We start from the raw sequence: 21,935 nt of genomic DNA, 5'->3' as shown, positions 1-21,935 counted from the left end.
TCAGGACAAGTAACCCAAGATTGAGAGTAAGTTTTGCATTTAAATTCTGAATTTATAACCTCGAGGACAATTATATCATTTTTTCCTGTGATTTTCTCCTGTTACTTTATCAAGGGCCTTCCTGTTTCCGAAAGACCAACAACTGGACGTGGAATACTGGGCGGAGACTGGAGAATTCAACCCCACTGAGCTGCACGAAATGAGGATTGACGATAATCGGCTCTTCACTGTGGAACCAAAATCTGGATGCTTGCTTCCTGGACAACGAGAAACCATTCAACTAACTTACAGGTATTAAGACTAGAGATGGTATGGGGGAGCATCTATGTGAATTTTCTTCCTGTCACACATGGCAAACCTTATTATGACTTGTCCAAGTACTTCCAATCTGAGGCAGGAGTTGATCATGTCTGTATAGTTTTGCTGGATGTATTGCTCCAAATTAAGTTAGGAGTAAACCGAATTCTTTAAGATGCTCAGGCCATCTGAAATAGTGTATTCTAGAAAGATGCCATGCAGTTTGTTAAAATGATTTCAAACAGAGGTCTATCAGGCAGAACAGTATCAGGTACATTGATTGTCTCCAATCAATGTATATGTACCATTATGCATTCAGTCTTCAGTATTAGCAGCCTCAATATCAGCTGCTTGCATTCTAGGCTTTGAAATTGTCTTCCAAAAGCTTTGTACTTTCCTCTCCTCAGTTAAGATGATCCTTAAAACTTACCTCTTTAACCAACTCATTCTAATTTCTCATCATATAGCTTGGTCAACCATTTGCTGGATAATTGTTTCTATGAAGAGCCTTGGAAGGTTAAAGGCTCAACATAAACATAAGTTCTTATTAATGCCACAGTGTTTGTAACTAAGTGTTACATCAGGTCAGAAACTGCATGCATTTTAAAAAAAATTATTTCATTAATTGAATAAATTAATGATTTTAAGCAAAAGTTTCAGTGAATCCTTTTCTTCAAACTTGTATTTCTCCTACTGCGTGCTAAAGTTGAGTGAAAATGGCTACTATCATTACTATCAAGGAGCAATAAAGATATGAGAATATCCTATAATACCAATACAGAGGAGCAACAGGTACTTGAGGGCAATAGGCATATGTGACAATATCTTATAAAAAGTTTGCATAAAGACTGTAGGGGTAAATTACAATACCTTGTATAAAGTTGTGATGTGGAGGTGCCGGTGTTGGACCGGAGTGAGCAAAGTCAAAAGGCACACAATACTAGGTGATAGTCCAACAGGTTTATTTGAAATCACGAGCTTTCAAAGCACTGCTCCTTCCCCAGCTGATGAAGATACAGTGCTCCGAAAGTTTGTGGTTTCAAATAAGCCTGATGGATTATAAATTTGTGTTGTGTGACTTCTGACTCTATATAAACTCAACAATTATGTTCCAAATAAAATGATGAACTCTTAAACTAAAGCTGTGCTATACAAAGGCTCTAACTCTGGATAAAACATATTGACTATTAATCAGAGTTGAACAAAAGAGTACTAGTGAAAACTTTTGAACTAATCTTCATTTCTACACAGACCTTGAAGTTTAAAGTTTTATTCTGATCTGAGATCTAAACTGCACATTTAAGTATCTACAACAGATTTTTGATGTCTGTTTTGAAATAGCAATGAGAAGAACTTTATACTTTAATTGTTCCCTGTTCTCAGGCATGAATATACAGGCACTGATCGGATCCCCATTGTATTGAAACTTTCACATGGTCGTGAAATTTTGGTAAGGAATAATTTGTGTTACCCAGAGAACATTTTGTTTTAATTTAATGAGATGAACTGTACAACTGGAAAAAGATTTCAAAATGCACCAGATACGGGGCAAGATTCTTCAAATACTGCCCACTGCTAAGGGTTATTGGGACAAATAGTTGTCCCTCAACAGTTACAGGAATGACAAAGCTTGTTATAATTGCAGAAGCCAAGGAGTGAGATTTGTATAAGAACATAAGAACTAGGAGCAGGAATAGGCCGTCTGGCCCTTCGAGCCTGCTCCGCCATTCAATAAGATCATGGCTGATCCTTTCGTGGACTCAGATCCACTTACCCACGTTCTCACCGTATCCCTTAATTCCTTTATTGTTCAAAAAAAATCTACCTTTTTTTTTAAAAACATTTACTGAAGTAGCGTCAACTACTTCGCTGGGCAAGGAATTCCATAGATTAACAACCTTCTGGGTGCAGAAATTCCTTCTCAGTTCAGTCCTAAATCTGCTCCCTCTAATCTTGAGGCTATGCCCTCTTGTCTGGTATTGGCCAATCAAGATTCTATTCCTTGACCAGTGGGGAAAATCCCAAACTGCAGACATGTGTTTATATTTTGCAATCTTAGCAGTATTTTACCTGAAAGATTTGTATTGTTATCACCAATGGTCAATGTTACGTCATGCTTTGGAAGATTATCTGGGATGATTCTCCTCTCTGCCTTCACAAGGCACGTATTCACTTTATAAGTTCACTTGCTGAGTCAAGACTTTGGGATGAGAGATAGACTTATTTTCTGTATAGCTTGTGCCTAAAGTAGAGGAATGTCTTGTTGAGAATGTTAATGGTATAAGCATGCTCTTGTCGTTTGCTCATTTTTATCTTATTTGCTCCATAGGTGTTTGCTTCAGTTATGATTTAGCTGATGGTAGTACTGGACAAGTCAGATTCCAGAGTTAGACCTGACTTTTTTTGTTTATTGTGGCAATCAATCACTGAGCACATTCACAAGAGGCTGCCAATATATGCTCAACAAACAAACATTGAATGTTTTTATACAAAAGAAATACACAAACTGTGTTACACTATACAAGAACTATAGACAGTGGTCTCATAGAATCGTACAGAAGAGGCTGTATGACTTGTTGATGCTAGACTGACAAAAACACCACTCTAAATCTACACTAGTCTCACTTTCCAGCACCTAGCCCATAACCTTGAATGTTATGGCATTCCAAGTGCTCATCCAAGTACTTTTTAAAGGTTGTGAGGTTTCCCATCTCATCTATCCTAGGCAGTGTATTCCAGATTCCAACCACTCTGTCAGTGAAAAATATTTTCCACAAATCTCCCGTAAACCTCCTGCCTTTCATATTAGAAATGTGGCCCCATGTTCTTGACCCTTTTATTAAGGGGATCAGTTGCTTTCTATCCATCCTGTCCATGCCCCTTATAGTCTCATACAGCTTGATCAGGTCCCCTCTGAGTCTTCTCTGCTCTGAAGAAAACAATGCAATCCGGCCTCTCTTAATAGCAAATATCAGAAAGAAAGATTCAACCCTTTTGCTGCAAAAACGACCTTACAAAAATGCATTAGATGTGGGAGCAGAAGTCAGCCAATCCACCTATCAAGTCTGTTCCACCATTCAATGATGTCATCCACAACTCCACTTTTCTGCCTTTTCCACACAACTCCTGATTCTTTTCCTGATTAAAAATCTGTCTACCTTTCCTACATTACAAATGTGGTTACACGTCCAAAGTACTTAATTAGTTCCAAAGCATGTGGGAATATCGTTGTTTATATTAATTCATGGCATATGGGCTTAGCTGGCTGAACCAGCATTTATTTCCCATTTCTAGTTACCGTTGAGAAGATGGTGGTAACCCACCTTCTTGAACCACTACAGCCATTAGGGAGGCAGTTCTGACAAAGTGACCCGATGACACTGATGAAATGGTAATGTATTTCAAGGCTAGGATGGAGAGATGGTACTGGTCATGGTTTTGGAAGATGCTGTCAAAGAAGAGTTGGTGAATTTCTGCAGTGCATCTTGTAGATTGTACACATTACCACTGCTGTGTGCTAATGGGGGAGGGAAAAATTGGCACCACATCCACAGACAGTCAAGTGGGCTATTTTGTCCTCAATGGAGTCACGATTCTTGAGTGTTGTTGGAGCACTCATCCAGGCAGTTGGTGAGTATTCCATCACACTTTTGATTTGATCCTTGTAGATTGTGGATGGGGTTCTGGAATTGGGAGGTAAGTACCTCTCTGCAGACCTCCTGGTCCCTGACTGGCTCTTGTAGTTACAATACTAATTTGGTTGGTCCAGTTCATTTTATGGTTAATGGTGACCACTGGAGATTAATAATGGGAAATGGTAATGCCATTGAATGTTAAGGGACAATGGTTAGATTTTATTTTGTTGGAGATGGTAATTGTCAGGCAGTATCTGAGTCATAGGGATTACAGCATGGAAACAGACCTTTCAGTCCAACTCATCCATACCAACCAGATACTCTAAGTTAATCCAGTCCCATTTGCCAGCATTCCTTTAAACCCTTCCGATTAGTATACCCATCAAGATGCCTTTCAAATATTGTAATTGTACCAGTCTCCACCAGTTCCTGTGGCAGCTCATTTACACATGCACCACCCTCTGCATGAAAAAGGTGTCCCTTAGGTTCCTTGTAAATCTTTAACCTCTCACCTTTAGTTTTGGACTCCTCTACCCCGAGGAAAAGGCCTTGCCTATTCATCCTATCCGTGTCCCTTATGATTTTATAAACCACTATAAGGTCACCCCTCAGTATCTGACGCTCCAGGGAAAATAGCCCCAGCCTATTCAGTCTCTCCCTTTACCTCCAACCCTGGCAATATTCTTGTAAATCTTTTCGGAACCTTTTCAAGTTTGTGGTAAATGGTGTTGAACAATGTAATCATCAGCAAACATCCCTAATTCTGACCTTAACTTGGCGGGATGATCATTGATGAGACAACTAAAGATGTTTGGGCCTACGACAGCATCAGTGAGCAAACTATTGCTAAGCTAACCTACTCCCAATTCCTCCACCTCTGCCGCGTCCCTACTCCCAAATTCCTCTGCCACGTCCCTACTCTCAATTCCTCTGCCTCCACTGCGTCTGCTCCCAAGATGGGACGTTCCACTCTCTAACATCCCAGATGTCCTCTTATTTCAAAGACTGCAACTTCCCTCCTTCAGTGGTTGAAAATGCTCTCTTATGTTTCCCGCTCCTCTGCCCTCACATCCCCTCCCCTCAACAACAACAAAGACAGAATCCCCTTTGTTCTCACATATCACCCCACTGACCTCCGTATCCAACGTATCATTCTCCGCCACTTCCGCTACCTGTAATCTGACCCCACAACCAAAGATATATTTCCCTCTCTATCCCTATCCGCCTTTCATAGGGACCGCTCTCTCCACGACTCCCTCGACCGCTCCAAACTCCCCACTAGCCCCACCACCCCCAGCACCTTTCCCTGCAACCGCAGGAAGTGCTACACCTGCCCCTACTCCTCCCTCCTCACCTCCATTCAAGGCACAAAACAAACCTTCCACATTAAACAGATGTTCACCTGCACATTTGTCAGTGTGGTCTATTGCATCTGCTGCTCCCGATGTGGCCTCCTCTACATCAGTGAGACCAAGTGGAGGCTCGGAGACCGCTTTGTAGACCATCTGCGCTGTGTTTGCGACAAACGACAACACCTTCCGGTTGTGAACCATTTCAACTCCCCTTCCCACCCCCTGGGTGACACGTCCATCCTGGGCCTCCTCTAGTGACACAATGACGCCGTCCAGAAGCTGGAGGAGCACCACCTCATTCCATCTTGGGAGCCTACAGCCCAATGGTCTCAATGTGGACTTTACTAGTTTCAAAATCTCCCAAGCCCTGGCCTCATCCCATAACCAATCCTCCCTCTCATCCCCGCCTCCTTGACTTGACACAACCTGTCCGTCTTCTCTCCCACCTATCTGCCCCTCCCACCTCACTGACCAATCCCCACCACTACCTACCTGCACACACCTATCACCATCTCACCTACCTTCCCCAGCCCCACCCCTCCTCTTTCTATTTATTTCGGAGCTCCCTTCCCCCTCTCCCATTTCTCAAGAAGGGTCCCGACCCGAAATGTCAACTTTCCTGCTCCTCTGATGCTGCCCGGCCTACTGTGTTCCTCCAGCTCCACATTGTGTTACCTCTGACTCCAGCATCTGCAGTTCTTGCTATCTCTATATAAATACAAGTTTTTTTTTTTGTTTTCTGTAATGCGTTGGAAAAAGTACAAATGGAAGTCATAGCTCAGACATGATGGGCCAAATGGCCTCCTTCCATACCATAACTATTATGTGATTCTGCGAAGTAGTTTGACAAGATGATAAATATTCTGAGTTTGTATCAAATTACAGCTTATGATGTCGCTGAGAAATGACCATGCGTAATGCAGTAAAGGTTGATAAATATTTACCTTCAAGTGGGTTTCACTTAAGAAAAACATTGAAGTGTGCCATCTGTGCCAAGTTTCATACACTGCTATTTCCTTGAGCAAATGCTAGAGCAGGTGCACCGGAATAACATTGGTCTGGGAAATTCCCATGCTGCATAAAATTCCTGTTAGCGGGCTATGCTTTGGTTTTTTTTTAACTTAATAACCACTTGGCGGAGAATGGAAAAAAAAACGCTTTAACCATTACTTGTATAGCTCATGGGATTCCATTTCCAGATGGTTGCTCTCTTAAAGCCCTTGGCATTAGTGGCAGCATAGATATAAAATTGGCGTAGAGTTTGAAAGCAGGGAGTAGTGGTGAATAGGTGTTTTTCAGGGAAATGTACAGTGGTGTTCCCCAAGGCTAAGCATTAGGACCACTGCTCCTTTTGCCATTTTTTCCATAACATGGACACCATTTCAATGTTTGCAGATGACGCAAAGTTCTGAAATGCAGTACACAATAACTAACAGATTTGAAGCGGGTCTTATTTTCTTGATTCTTTCTTGGGATACGGGAATCCTTGGCAAGGCCAGCATTTGTTGCACGACCCTAACTGCACTCGAGCTTAGTGTCTTGCTGGGGTTGTTTCACAGGCAGTTGAGTCATAACCACATACATTGCTGAGAATCTGGAGTCATCGGCCATTCCGGTTAAGGTCACAGATTTTCCTTTCCTGAAACAGATTGGTTACCATTACTGAAGCTAACGTTACATTCCAGGTTTATTCATTGAATTTAAATTTTGCTCCCTCGTGTGGTGGATTTTGAATTAATGTCCCTGGAACATTAGCTTGCACCTCTGAATTTCTATTCCAGCAACATTGCTAGTATGCCACTATCTACCCCAAATGCAGCTAGACCTGTAAAATGGGCAGTCATTGACAGATGAAATTTAATGCAGAGAAATGTGAAGTGATACACTTTAGTAGGAAAAGTTGAGGAGAGGCAGTGTAACTGTGAAAACTGTTGCTGAGGCTTATGTGCATACATTTTTGAAAGACACTAGCTTTCTAATGTCCTTTAGAGAAGGAAATCTGCCATTCATACCTAGTCTGGCCTTTTTGTGCCTCCAGACCCACAGCAACGTCACCGACAGCATCTGCTCTAATTTTCTTCCCGGCTGTGCAAATCTCTGAGGCCTGTGCACGGCAGCGAGGTCAGACAGAGCCGGAAGTCAGTGCCACAATTGATATGCCAATGATGATTGGCGGCATGGGACTTTAGAGCAGCTGTGCAGCTTAAAGGGAATGTTGGTGTTTGACTAGCAATTTTCCTCTGAAATGGCCAGGAGGGAATTTAGGGATGAACAACAAATGCCAAACTTGCCGGAAAAGCAAACATTTTGTGGAAGAATGACAATTATCAATAAAGGAAAATAGTACAAACGCGAGGACATTGTGCCAAAGGATTATAAACTAGTTAGAGTCATAGAGATATACAGCATGAAAACAGACCATCCAGTCCGACTTGTCCATACTAACCAGATAACCTAAATAAATCTAGTCCTATTTGCCAGCATTTGGCCCATTTCCCTCTAAACCCTTCCTATTCATATACCCATCCAGATGCCTTTTAAATATTGTAATTGTACACACCTCCACCACTTCCTCTGGCAGTTTATTCCATATATGCACCACCATCTGCATGAAAAAGTTTCTCCTAAGATCTCTTTTAAATCTTTCCCTTCTCACCTTAAACCTATGCTCTCTAGTTTTGGACTCCCCCACCCGGGGAAAAGACCTTGTCTATTAACCATATCCCTGCCTCATGATTTTATGAACCTTTATAAGGTCATCGACCTCTGGCGCTCCAGGGAAAATAGCCTCAGTCTATTCAACCTCTCCCTAGTTCTGGCTCGTTGTGAAGCCTCACTAATATAACGTACTATTGCATCGTCCCAAAATAACAGAGCTTTTGCTCACTGAGTCAGCTTTGTGATGTGATATTTTAGTTCTCGTGCCTCAAGCATTCCATGCCAACAACATCTTATGACCCATTTCTGTTTATTTTTTGTGGTATTTACTCTAGGAGTAATATCGGCTAACAGTTCCAGAAAAATGCCTGCCATTCTTTGAATTGTGCACTAGGATCTTTCATGTCCACCTGAACAAGCAGATGGGACCCACATGTTATGATTTATTCTTGGGTACAGAAAGAAAAAGACTTATTTTATATAGTACCTTTTATGACCCCAGTATAACCCAAAGTGATGTGCATTCAATTAAATACTTATGAAGTGCAATTTCAATTTTGAAGTATAATGTCCAATGTAGCAAATGCTAGGGTTCCAAAAGCAGCAAAGTGATAAACAGATAATATGATTGATGTCATTTGAAGGATAAATAGTGGGTTGTTGGGGCTTTGGTTTGCCATCTCATTTGACAGGGCTGCACTCTTTCAGTTGCTCTAGCGTGTCAACCCACTCTTGGTTTTGTTCTTGCCTGTGCCTTGGGACTTGAATCCACAATATTCTGTCTCAGGGGTGAGAGTGCTATCTGCTAGGCGTCAATGAGATTCAAATTAGGCAGATCTGCAACAATTTTCCCTGATGAGGTACTTGCCCAGATGCCAGCTATTCCTCTGTGCACAGTCATATTTCTTCTTATTCATGTTAGTGTATTTCCTTTCTCTGGCAGGGGATGTTAGCACTACTGACATCACTGTTTGCACCTAGAACTGGACACATTAGTCTTATTCCACCTATATGGGGCATGTGACTTCCGCAGTATTTTGCTTTCCATAGAATTATAAAGGACAGAAGAAGCCCTTTGGCCCATCGAGACTGCACTGATTTAAAAACTACTCTGAATCTACACTAGTCCCACATTCAATGTCTCTGGCCCATAGTCTGAATGTCATGACATTTCACGTGCCCGCCTTTTAAAGGTTATGAGGTTTCCCACATCAACAACCCTTCCAGGCAGAGCGTTCCAGACTCCCACCACCCTCTGGGTGAAAAATCTTTTCCTCAGCTCCCTTCTCAACCCCCTGTCTTTCATCTTAAAATTATGCCCCTTTGTTATTGACTGTTCAGCTAAGGGAAACAGTTGCTGTATCTCCACCCTGTCCATGCCACTCATAATCTTATTCAGCTCAATCAGATCCCCTCTCAGTTTACTCTGCTCTAAAGAAACAACACAAGTCTATCCTGCCTGTCTTCATAGATAAACTGCTCCATCCCAAACGGTGGCTCAGTGGTTAGCACTGCTGCCTCACAGTGCCAGGAACCCGTGTTCGATTCCACCCTTGGGCAACTGTCTGTGTGGAGTTTGCATGTTCTTCCTGCGTCCACGTGGGTTTCCTCTGGGTGCTCTGGTTTCCTCCCAAAGTCCAAAGATGTACAGGCTAGGTGAGTTGTCCATGCTAAATTGCCCATAGTGTTTAGGGATGTGTAGATTAGATGGGTTATAGGGGGATGGGTTTGGGTGGGATGCTCAGAGGGTCGGTGTGGACTTGTTGGGCTGAAGGGTCTGTTTCCACACTGTAGGTATTCTATGATCTTTCTATGAATATCTTGATGAATCTCCTCTGCACCCCTCCAATGCACTCACATCCTTTATATAGTGTGGTGACCAGAATTGCACATAGTACTCTAGCTGTGGCCTAACCAAAACTTTGTAATCCTCCAACATAATCTCTCTATTCTTATAATCTGCATCATGACCAACAAAGACTGGTGTCCCGTATGCCTTCTTAATTACCATATTAACTAACCTGTCCTGATGCCTTCAGGGATCAATGGACAAAGCCTCAAGATCCCTCTGTTTCTATGAGCCTCCTAGTCTCCTGCCATTCATTGATTACTCCCTTGTCTTGTTATGTCTTCCAAAGTGCATCACCTCACATATATCAGAGTTAAATTCCGTCTTCCACTGATCTGCCCATCTGACCAATCTGTCTCTACCTTCCTGTAACCTAAGACCTTCTTCCTAACATTGGCTGGGTGTTTAATCTCTGTGTCATCCGCAAACTTACTTATCATCACCCCACACTTCCTTCTATATCAATTATATATCTCACAAATAATAAGGGATCGAGCACTGATCCCTGTGATATGTCATTACTCACCAGCCCCCAGTCACATAAACAGCCTTTTGCTACTACCCTCTGTACCAACCACTAAGCCAGTTTTGGATTCAATTTGCTAAGTTAGTTGGATCTCATGTGCTTTTACCTTCTTTATCAGTCTCCCATGTGAGACCTTATAAAAGACTTTGCTGAAATCCAGATAAACTACATCAACTGCAATACCCTCATCTACGCACTTGGTCACCACCTTGAAAATTCAATCAAATTTGTTAGGCATGACCTCTCTTTGACAAAAGCTTGCTTACTAACCCTGATCAAACCTTGTCTCTTCAAGTGAAGATTAATTCTCTCCTTCAGAATTTTCTCCAATAGTTTCCCTACCACTGATGTGGGACACATGTTAGCTGTCCCTCAGTCCTCTAGCATCTCCCCTGCCAGAGAAGATTGAAAAATTTCATTTAGAGCCCCAATAATTTCCTCTTTTGCCTTCCACAGCATTTTATCCAGCCATATGTGGGTGGATGCAGGGAGACAATGGCCTTGTGGTATTATCGCTGGACTGTTAATTCTGAGACCCCAGTCATGTTCTGGGAACCTGGGTTCAAATCCTGCCACAGCAGGTGATGTAAATTGAATTCAATACAGATTTGGAATTAACAGTCTAATAATGATCATGAATCCATTCTTAATTGTTGAAACAACCTATCTGGATCACTAATGTCCTTTAGGGAAGGAAGCTGCCATCCTTACCTGGTCTGGCCTACATGTGACTCCAGACCCATAGCAATGTGGTTGACTCTTAACTGCCCTCTGGGCAATTCAGGATGGGCAATAAATGCTGGCCTAGCCAGTGACGTCCACATCCTTTGCATGAATAAAAAAAGTGCATGTCACTGACATGCAAGGAACTCTCACCATGATTTTTCCGTTCTCAGTTCTACTTGTCATTTTTCCACCCCCTGCCATTCAGTGCTGTGCTCTAGACCCCTCACTGCTTCTTTCCCAGGAACAGCAGGGCTGCACAACGGTGAGTGGGAGGTGGGAGGTAGGAGCGGAGCTGCAAGTGTTTGGTGTGGTACAGTAAGCAAATTCAGGATTTCATCCCTGATTTGAATATGTTTAAAACACTTGAAAAGCTCTAATTTTATTGCCTATATTCTTTGTTGTGGGCATGTTGTGCACACTGCAGCATCACTGGCAGTGAGATCACTGTGATTGCGTGGGTGGTGAGAGCACCTCTTATAGCTGCAGCAATAACAAATGCAATCTTTAAGTTAATCTTGGGATTACCTGTGTCCCATTATTTATTTAATTTTGATTTACCCATTGGAGAAAAGACTTTTTAAAAGCAGGTGAACCCCCTATGTTCCCTTTATGTCTGAACACATTCTTAGGGCTCTTGTGGTGCTGTGGTAATGTCCCTACCTCTGGTCCAAGATGCCTGGGTTCAGGTCCCACCTGCTCCAGAGATGTGTAATAACATCTCTGAATAGGTTGAATTGAAAATATTCAAAAGCATTTTTAACAGCTTCAAGTCAAACCAGTACTAATGCGGCAATGCAAATTATTTTTAAAAATCATCTTTGTCTCCTTTCAGTTAAATTTCATCGGCATCACGGTGCCCAAAGATCGTTGCTACATTCACTTTCTTGTCACTCATCATAAGTTTGCACCAGTTTGTATCAGCACTTCCAACCCACCTAAGCAGGTGAGTGTATCCCTCAAGGTATCAAAGCTTTTTCTGCAGTTGTGTATGTAATATTTCAATCGTGTTGGAGTAAATTCATTTATAAATTCTGAGGATAAAGGTAATTGAGTATGATTTAATGGGTAACTTCTGATTTTGAAAAAAATGATCCCAGTTCTAGATTCTCCCATTAGAGGAAGCATCCTCCCTACATCTGCCCTGTCAAGACCCCTCATGATTTTAAATGTTTCAATCAAGTCACCTCTGATTCTCCTAAATTCAAGTAGATACCAGGCTAGCCTGTCCAATCTTTCTTCATGACACAGCTCATCCATTACAGGTAAATCTTCTCTTAAATGACTTGCTTTGATTTGATTTATTATTGTCACATGTACCGAGATACAGTGAAAAGTATTGTTTTGTATGCTATCCAGGCAAATTATGCCTTACGTAAGTACATCAGGATAATAGAACTGAATGCAGAATACAGTGTTACAGCTACAGAGGGGGTCCAAAGAAACATCAACTTTAATATATGAGAGGTCCGTTCAAAAGTCTAATAACAGCAGGGAAGTGGTTGTTATGAGTCTGTTGGTATGTATTTTCAAACATTTGTATCTTCTGCCTGAAGGAAGAGGATGGAAGAGAATATAACCTGGGTGAGAGAGGTCTTTGATTATGTTGACTGCTTTCCGAAGTCATTAGGAAGTATAGACAGAGTCACTGGTTTGATGAGGCCGAACTGCCTGTACCCATTTACATCCTTCTTTAATAAGGTGACCAATATTCAGCTTAGTACTCAGGATATGGAATCACTGTGTAATGTATAACTGTAGCAGTACCCCCCTTGTTTTGTATGCAATTTTCCTTGTGATAAATGTTAACATTCAGTTCACTTTCCTCACTACTTGCTTACCTGCATGCTAAACGTTTATGATTCAAACATGAGGATACCCCAAATTCCTCTGCATCTCAGCTCTGCAAACTTTCACCATTTATACAAAGTCAGAAGTTACACAACACCAGGTTATAGTCCAACAGGTTTATTTGAAATTACCTTCTTTTTCCTTTATTCATTCATGGGATGAGGGCTTCGCTAACTTGGCTGCATTCATTGCCCATCCCTAATTGCCCAGAGGGCAGTTAAGAGTCAACCACATTGCTGTGGGTCTGGAGTCACATGTAGGCCAGACCAGGTAAGGATTGCAGTTTCCTTCCCTAAAGCATATTAGTGAACCAGATGGATTTTTCCTGACAATTGACAATGGATTCACAGTCACCAGTAGATTCTTAATTCCAGATATTTATTGAATTCAAATTCCACCATCTGCCATGGCAGGGTTCAAACCCAGGTCCCCAGACATTATCTGGGTCTCTGGATTACAGTCCAGCGATAATACCACTAGGCCATCACCTCCCCTGCTGAAGGAGCAGTGGTTTGAAAGCTTGTGATTTCAAATAAACCTGTTGGACTATAACTTGGTATTGTGTGACTTCTGACTTTGTCCACCCCAGTCTAATATCGGCACCTCCACATCATGGTCTCCATTTATATAACAGCTTTTTTACCCTTCCTATCAAAGTGGTCTATTTCACATTTTCCCACATATGCCATTTGCTAGACTTTTGCCCATTCACTTCACCTATCAATATCAATAGCCTCCTTATGTTTAGTAGTTTGGCTGACTAGTTGCAAAGTACAGGACGTAGAAGGAAAGGAGTATTCTTTGATAGTCACAAATCCAACCGAGTCTCAAAGGAGCCATTTTAGCTTCTAACTGGTGTAGAAGGATAGTATATGCCTTGGACATTTTGGGCAGTCGGATGGAAGGAGAAAGAGACGACATTAAGCTGTGATATAGTCTGCAGGATAATGTCCAACCAGCACTGGCAATACCTGGGCCCCTCTGGAATGCATTGGCTGGTCACCAAACAATTGTTGTGGCTCTCTGTACTCATGTCTTTCCTTGCTTCTCTCGCTTACCGTAGATTTATGAGCTATACAATGGAGGCTCGGTGCGAGTTATATATGACATTCAACTGGATTCTGTGAAAGACGTTAAGGAGCAGAACTACAACCATCCCATCTTCCAGTGCCTGAACCCACGAGGAGAGATCCAGCCAGGAATGACTGCTTACATTGAGTGGATTTTCTCACCACTTGAGGCTCGATCCTACTCGGTATGTAAGTTACGACAGAAAGAAAGACTTCCATACATCAACAGCTTTTTTAGCCTCAAGCTATTCCAAAGCACACTGTGGCAAGCTAGCATTTCTGAAGAGAGGTCTCTGTTTTAATGTAGGAAAGTGGCAAATAATTTGCACGCAGCCAGGTCCAACAAATAGAAATGTGACCAGGCCCAGACACAGATATTTCCCAAACTCCTGAGTGAAATCTCCCTTTCAGTTCTTTGAAATAGTACCATGGAATCTTTTGCATCCAACTGGGAGGGGAAAGTGTCCGTTTAACATCCAATTTGAAAGTTGGTTAATCTGACATTCAGACATCTCCCAGGAGTGCAGTGATTTGCCAGGCTCTTGTGTCGTGGTGGTAGTGGGGAAGAATGTACACACTGCTGCCCTTATCCTGATGGCCACTTTTGTGTGCGGCTGCATCAAGCTGTGCGTAGACCCTTGGTACGCAAACACCAAGTGTCACTATGTACTGAGGTTTTAACTGTCCCGGTGTTGCGAAGAATGGGACTAGCCTTGCTGTCACACTCCAAGTAGTTGGACAGTTCCATATCACCCGCCCTTCGTGGAGAAATTTGCAAAGAAAAACACCTTCGACCACAAGTCCATCAGGAAGTGGTCAGCACGTAGCATCGTTGAGACCCTGTGCGAAAAGGAGAGGGTGGATTCTGTCACATGGTTCCCTGAGCAGAGTGTCAAAGTCATTTGGCAGAATGCCTCAACATCAGAACTTTCCAACAAGCACCAAGACGTACTTGGATGTTGGTGAGAATGGCAGTACAAGATCCTTCTGTCTGCACCATCACATGCTGCCCTCGAAGCAGCTAATGGGGGAGTAGAGACTGTCACACTCCTTCTGGAATGTGTCTTTGCAAAGGAATTCTGGAGAAAGATGCAGTAGTTTTTATTGAGGCTCGTACCAAGCAGCTCTGTGACACAGGGCTGTGTGCTGTATGGTCTGTTCCCCGGGGTGCACACCGAGACAAACATCGCTTGCACCTGAAGGACCATCAACTCGGTGAAAGATGCTCTTTGGTCTGCCCAAAACCTGTTGGTCTTCCAGAACAAGGAGCTGACCACGGCCCAATAATAGACTGGCACATTGCAAAGTCCAGGACTATGTGCTGAAGGATGCACTAACACTTGGGGCAGCTACTGCCAAGGTGCAGTGGGGAAAGCCCACCGTCTGAGGTCCTTCTGGTGAATTTAAATGGGAGTCCATTCAGTTATCGGACCCTCCCATGCCTCAAATGCATGTAAATATAGTCTCGTGCAAGTAAGAAATGCCTTTGGTTTGTATATTGGATAGAGTCAAGCTGCGCTGTTTGTTTCCTCAATATGCTATTGTACAGAACCAAACTGAATTTGTGTGTTTGTATATATATGAATAAAGTATATTTTTGAAATAAAAAAATGTTGTGTCTCCTGTCTGGACCAGGAGGGTCAGGTTCAAATCCCACCTTCTCCCGAGGTGTTTGATAACATCTCTGAGCAGGTTGATTAGAAAATAAAACAAGATTTGAACATGCAACTTTCCTGATTTCAGCAAGAGAGCTGCTACTGAGCCACACGTAACACTGTGGAATGTTATCCTCTTGTGATTGCCTCTCCCATTGACACTTAGCGATAAAGGAAAATTAACGATTTGAGATGATAGTTCATTTAAAGGAGAAAGGTGAAATTTGTTTTTATTAACCAAAACAAGAAGAGCATACATTAATGGATTTTTACCAGAAAATTAAAATTAAACATTTATTGCTTACGGAAACAAAAGATGTGAATGTTTGAAATGACTAGATGAACTGTTAATATTAAAATTATTCTAAAGGCAGAAAATATTGTTGATTGGTTCTTAAAAATTTTGACACTATTTTGCAAGATGAATATAAATATCTCAGTTGTTGTCTAAACTCCAGTTTATTATTTCTCAACATTTCTAATCCCCTTGTGAGTTTTGTGGGAAATACAATAATGATTATGATGTCATAAAATTGAAAACATGCATTTAATGTAAAATGGAAATAATGGAAAGATGTCACAAAGCATGGACAGCGGATCAAATACTTGAAAATATTGAGTAGGCAAAGCTGTTAAATGGCCAGAATGATGTTGGTTTTATAAATATGTGAAAGGAGTAAAGATGTATGAATTTACCTAAAAAAAATTAGTTAAACCACTGTACATCTCACCTGAAACAAAACATTTTCTACACTGCAGCGTCCCTTCACTGTTGCCGAGGTGAATCAACCTGGATTAAGGGACGGCAGAACTGCACATGCTGGAGTTAGAGACAACACAACGTGGAGCTGGAGAAACACAGCAGGCCAGGCAGCATTAGAGGAGCAGGAAAATTGACGTTTTGGGTCAGGACCCTTCTTCAGAAAAACCTGCTGTATTCCTCCAGCTCCACACTGTGTTGTCTCAACCTGGATTTATGCTTGAGGCTCTGGAGTAGGACATGAAGTCACAATCTCCTGATTCAGTGGCGAGAGTGAAACTTTTCTTGTTAGAACTTGTCAACAGACTGTTTTACATGTGAAATGATACTACCTGTGGTGCTTAAAGAAATTGGCCTATATTGTGATGTTAATTACAGAGAGTCTGTCAACACTTGCTGTTGTTGCAGAGCAAACTGACGACATCTGGTGTCCATGCATGTATAAAACCCAAAGTTGCTGTCAGTGAAATGCCGTTCTTCACCAATGGAATCTGAAGAGATCACTGTAATGGCATGGCTTAAGAAATTATCCCCTAGTTTTGCATTAAAGCCAGAGTAAGGAGTTAGGATTTGCAGAATCAGGACTAACAGATAGTTGTAAAAGTGTAATAAGTGATGATAACAGCTTGACAATTTCTCTAGAGCCAAAATATTAACTGGAGTATGGAGTCTCATTCCCACAAGCGAATTAATGTTGAAGTTTTTTTTAGAAACATTGAGAACAATTTTTAAGTATTCTGTTGTTCTCCTTTGTGTCTCTCTTAATCCCATGTTTGAGACCCAGTCATTGTTTGTCCTGAACAATGATTTAAATATAATTTATGTTTCCTGTTTTTTTTATAACTTCAGTTTTGTAGTCAGTATTTCTCAGTGAGAATTCTTAAGCTTGTTTGGTTAAAGACCCTTCTTGCTGCTGCCTGCCTACAGAGACCAATTGTGCTGGGAAGCTAAAAACTTCTGCTAATAAGCCAGTGAATAGTCTCTGGGCAGCTGAAAGTGAAGTGAACAGTGAAAACTCTTCCTTCACAACTCAGAGCCATCTCGTAGCTTTACAAATCTGAGTGCTGAGAAGGAGCCTTTCCAATCAGGACCATGTTTAGTTGCAAGTTTGTTATTTGTTATGTGAGAAAGCAAATCAGGATCCAGAGGGTAAACAGGAGAAAGGGATGAGTGTGGAATTTGCTACCATAGAGTAATTAAGGCTAACAGCATGCCACATAGAGTCATAGAGTCATACAACAGAGAAACAGACCCTTCGGTCCAAGCAGTCCATGCCAACCATAATCCCAAATGAACCAGTCCCACCTGCCTGTGCTTGGCCCATATCCCTACAGACATTTCTTATTCATGTACTTATCAAAATGTCTTTTAAACTTTGTAACTGTACCTGCATCCACCACTTCCTCCAGAAGTTCATTCCAAACAGAAACCACTGTCTGTTTAAATAAAAAATTGCCCCTCATGGCTAAGGGGAAATTAGAGTGGCATATGACAGATAAAATAATAAACAACTAGAGTGAGATGAAGTAGAAAGGAAACACTGTGGGCCAAAAACACCAGCAGAAGCTAGATAGGCCAAATGGCCTGCTATGTGTTATAAATTCTTATCATGGAATCCCTACAATGTGGGAGCAGGCCATTCAGCCTATTGAGTTCACACTGACTCTCAAAGAGCACCCACACTATCCCTGTAATCCTGCATTTCTCATGGCTAGCCCTCCTAGCCTGCATATCCCTGCACATTGTGGGCAATTTAGCATGGCCAATCCACCTAACCTGCTCATCTTTGGACTGTGGGAGGAAACTGGAGCACCCGGAGGAAACCTGCACAGACATGGGGAGAATGTGCAAACTCCACACACAGTTGCCTGAGGCTGGAGTTAAACCCAGGTCCCTGGCACTGTAAGGCAGCAGTGCTAACCACTGGGCCACTGCATGAACCAACTGAGCCATCGTGTAATTTCAACAGTTCAGGTGTATGCCTAACCTGTACTTTGGGTATGTGAAACTCAAACCAGAGCAAACATTTTGGGTTGAATCAGTTTGGGTTGAGGTCCAGAACAAGAAAGGAGCAGTCACTTTATTGGGGTTTTTTTTACAGACCCCCTAACAGTTGCACAGAAGTAGAGAAGCGGATTAGGAGGCAGATACTGGAAAGGTGCAGAGGTCACAGGGTTGTAGTCATGCCTCACAAACCTTATTAAATTCTTTGAAGAGGTGACCAACTTTCCAAATATTGATTGGAAACATTTTAGTTGTAATAGTTTAGATGGAGCGGATTTTGTCCAGTGCGTTCAGGAAGGATTCCTGACACAGTATGTAGATAGACCAACACGAGGAGAGGCCACTTTGGATTTGGTGCTTGGCAGTGAACCGGGCCAAGTGTTAGACCTGTTGATAGGAGAGCATTTTGGCGGTAGCAATCATAACTCTGTTACTTTTATAATAGTCATGGAAAAGGATAGGTACATACAGCAGGGTAAGGTTTATAATTGGGGGAAGGGTAATTACAATTCTGTTAGGCAAGAACTGGGTAACATAAATTGGGAACAGATGCTGTCAGGGAAGAGCACTATTGAAATGTGGAGATGGTTTAAGGAGTGCATACTGCGTGTGCTCGATATGTTTGTCCCTAGCAGGCAGGGAAGATGCGGTCGAGTGAGGGAGCCTTGGTTCTCAAGAGAGGTCGAATGACTGGTTAAGAGGAAGAAGGATGCTTATGTAAGGTTTAGGAAACAAGGACGGAAAAGGCTCTAGAGGGATACAAGTTATCCAGGAAGGAGCTGAAGAAAGAGCTTAGAAGAGCTATAAGGGGACATGAGAAAACCTTGGCAGATAGGATCAAGGAAAGCTCCAAGGCTTTTTACACATACGTGAGGAACAAGAGAATGACCAGAGAAAGGGTAGGGCCGATCAAGGATTGTAAAGGGAATTTGTGCACGGAGCCTAAAGAGATAGGAGAGGTCCTTAATGAATACTTTTCTTCAGTATTCACAGCTCAGAGGGACCTAGTTGTAGAGGAGGACAGTGTGAAACAGGCTGGTAGGCTAGAGAAGGTCGATGTTAGTATGGAAGATGTGCTAGGAATTTTGAGGAAGTTGAAGATAGTTAAGTCCCCCGGGCCTGATGGGATTTATCCAAGGATTATATGGGAAGCGACGGAAGAGATCGCAGGGCCTCTGGCGATGATCTTTTCATCCTCACTGTCCACGGGTATGGTGCCGGAAGATTGGAGAGAGGCAAATGTCATTACCTTGTTCAAAAAAGAGAATAGGGATAACCCCGGAAATTACAGGCCAGTTAGTCTTACATCAGTGGTGGGCAAATTATTGGAAAGGGCTCAGAGAGATAAGATTTATGATCACTTGGAAAGGCACAGTTTGATTCATGATAGTCAACATGGATTTGTGAGCGGTAGATCATGCCTCACAAACCTTATTGACTTCTTTGAAGAGGTGACCAAACACATGGATGAAGGTAGAGCAGTGGATGTGGTTTACATGGATTTAAGTAAGGCGTTTGATAAGGTTCCCCATGGTAGGCTCATGCAGAAGGTAAGGAGGCATGGGATAGGGGGAAATGTGGCAGATTGGATTCAGAATTGGCTGACCCTTAGAAGACAAAGGTAGTGGACGGAAAATATTCAACACAGTGCTCAGTTATGAGTGGTGTACCACAAGGATCTGTCCTGGGTCCTCTTCTATTTGTGATTTTTGTAAATGATTTGGATGAAGGAGTGGAAGGGTAGATTAGCAAGTTCGCGGACGATACGAAGGTGGGTCGCATTGTGGACAGTGCGGAGGGCGGTTCTAGGTTATAAAGGGACATTGATAAGATGCAGAGCTGGGCTGAGAAGTGGCAGATGGAGTTTAACCCTGAAAAGTGTGAGGTGATTCATTTTGGAAGGACAAACTTGAAAGCAGAATACAGGGTTAACGGTAAGATTCTTGGCAGTGTGAAGGAGCAGAGGGATCTTGGCGTTCATGTTCACAGTTCCCTGAAAGCTGCCACCCAGGTGGATAGAGTTGTTAAGAAGGCGTATGGTGTGTTAGCTTTCATTAATAGAGGGATCGAGTTCAAGAGCCGTGAAGTTATGCTCCAACTATACAAAAGCCTGGTTCGGCCACATCTGGAGTATTGTGTCCAGTTCTGGTCGCCTCATTACAGGAAAGATGTGGAGGCCATGGAAAAGGTGCGGAGGAGATTTACCAGGATGTTGCCTGGAATTTAGGGGAGGTCTTACGAGGAAAGGTTGAGAGAGCTAGGGCTTTTCTTTTTAGAACGACGAAGGATGAGAGGTGACTGGATAGAGGTGTACAAAATGATCAGAGGTATAGATAGAGTGGACAGCCAGAGACTTTTTCCTAGGGTGGAGGTAGCTATTACGAGGGGACATAGTTTTAAAGTGAATGAGGTAGATACAAGGGAGACGTCAGAAGTAGGTTCTTTACTCAGAGCGTGATAGGGGTGCGGAATGCATTGCCGGAGAGAGTAGTGGAGTCGGCCTCATTAGGGGCATTTAAGCGGCTATTAGATAGGCATATGGATGATAGTATAAGGTAGGGGTGGAGGTTAGATAGACCTTAGGATGAGGGTAAAAGTTCGGCACAACATTGTGGGGCGAAAGGCCTGTACTGTGCTGTACTGTTCTATGTTCTATTTTCATAATATGAATCCTATTATTATAATGCTGGCCATCCATTATACAATGACAAGAAGACAACTGGAAACATTTCAAATATGGTATAATAGAAGATCTAGAAATACACAGAGAAAAACGCAAGTTAATATTTTTTGAGGTGATCCTTCATGAGGATCAAGTTTTGCTGATGGGCAACTACCTAAATATTGAACTCAGTCTCCCTGAATGTGTTCTGAATGATAGAGTATTTGGATAGAATCTCAATTAGTTTTTGACTGTTGTGGTTCATTCTGATACTCCTGATCATCGGCTTTCCTCCTTGAATTGAAAGTATTTCTTGACTTTGCATGTTTTCCAATTGATTGTATTTCTGGTTGCCGTCTTCTCTCTAGGTGAATGTCCCTATCCACATCCTTAATGGAGACTCTGCCTTGGTGACTTTCACAGGTATAGGGTATGACGCACGGGTGCTAGGCAGCAGTGCCTCTTTCAATGACCCTTCTTCATACTTTGGAGCTCCACCTATTCAGCGAGCTCCAGTCCTCGGGCAGGTGAGATTTATACTGATTTTCTGACTATGCAATTCAACTCTTTATTTCAAAGGCCACTTAAACATCTTTATGACACATAGATCTGTTCCTGTTACTTGTTAAATCAGATTAAAGAAACTGTGCAGAATTTGTTAGGAAGGAGCAGCATGGTTAATGGCTGTTTGCTAGTGTGGAAGTAGCTCAGCAAATTGCATGAAGGATGAAACATGTCGTGAATTGTGAATTGTCACAAGTGGCCGGGTGATTTGTGTCACTCTATAGTTAATGTTAAAATGGAGCAACTGAAGCTCAACTTCCCTGTGAGTGTCAACAAATTGATGCTTTCACACTTTTATTGTCTGTTAATCTCATCCCAGAAGGTACTAA

The 21,935-nt window shown here is 42.2% G+C and overlaps 1 protein-coding gene across 1 annotated transcript in view; it reads left to right on the top strand.

The window, feature by feature from the left end:
- cfap65 (cilia and flagella associated protein 65) overlaps positions 1-21,935 on the top strand; it is a 405,073-nt gene that overhangs the window by 338,998 nt on the left and 44,140 nt on the right. Inside the window, exons 19-23 of the mRNA XM_048599270.1 lie at positions 115-291; positions 1,681-1,747; positions 11,876-11,986; positions 13,955-14,146; positions 21,411-21,569. Of these exons, the coding sequence (XP_048455227.1) occupies positions 115-291; positions 1,681-1,747; positions 11,876-11,986; positions 13,955-14,146; positions 21,411-21,569 (706 nt within the window). The remainder of the gene's footprint in view (positions 1-114; positions 292-1,680; positions 1,748-11,875; positions 11,987-13,954; positions 14,147-21,410; positions 21,570-21,935) is intronic.

The sequence above is a fragment of the Rhincodon typus genome, chromosome 7 (assembly GCF_021869965.1).
Source record: "Rhincodon typus isolate 14 chromosome 7, sRhiTyp1.1, whole genome shotgun sequence".
Classification (NCBI taxonomy): Eukaryota; Metazoa; Chordata; class Chondrichthyes; order Orectolobiformes; family Rhincodontidae; genus Rhincodon; species Rhincodon typus.
The sequence above is the reverse complement of the archived record's forward strand: the minus strand, read 5'-3'. Positions and strand labels throughout refer to the sequence as shown.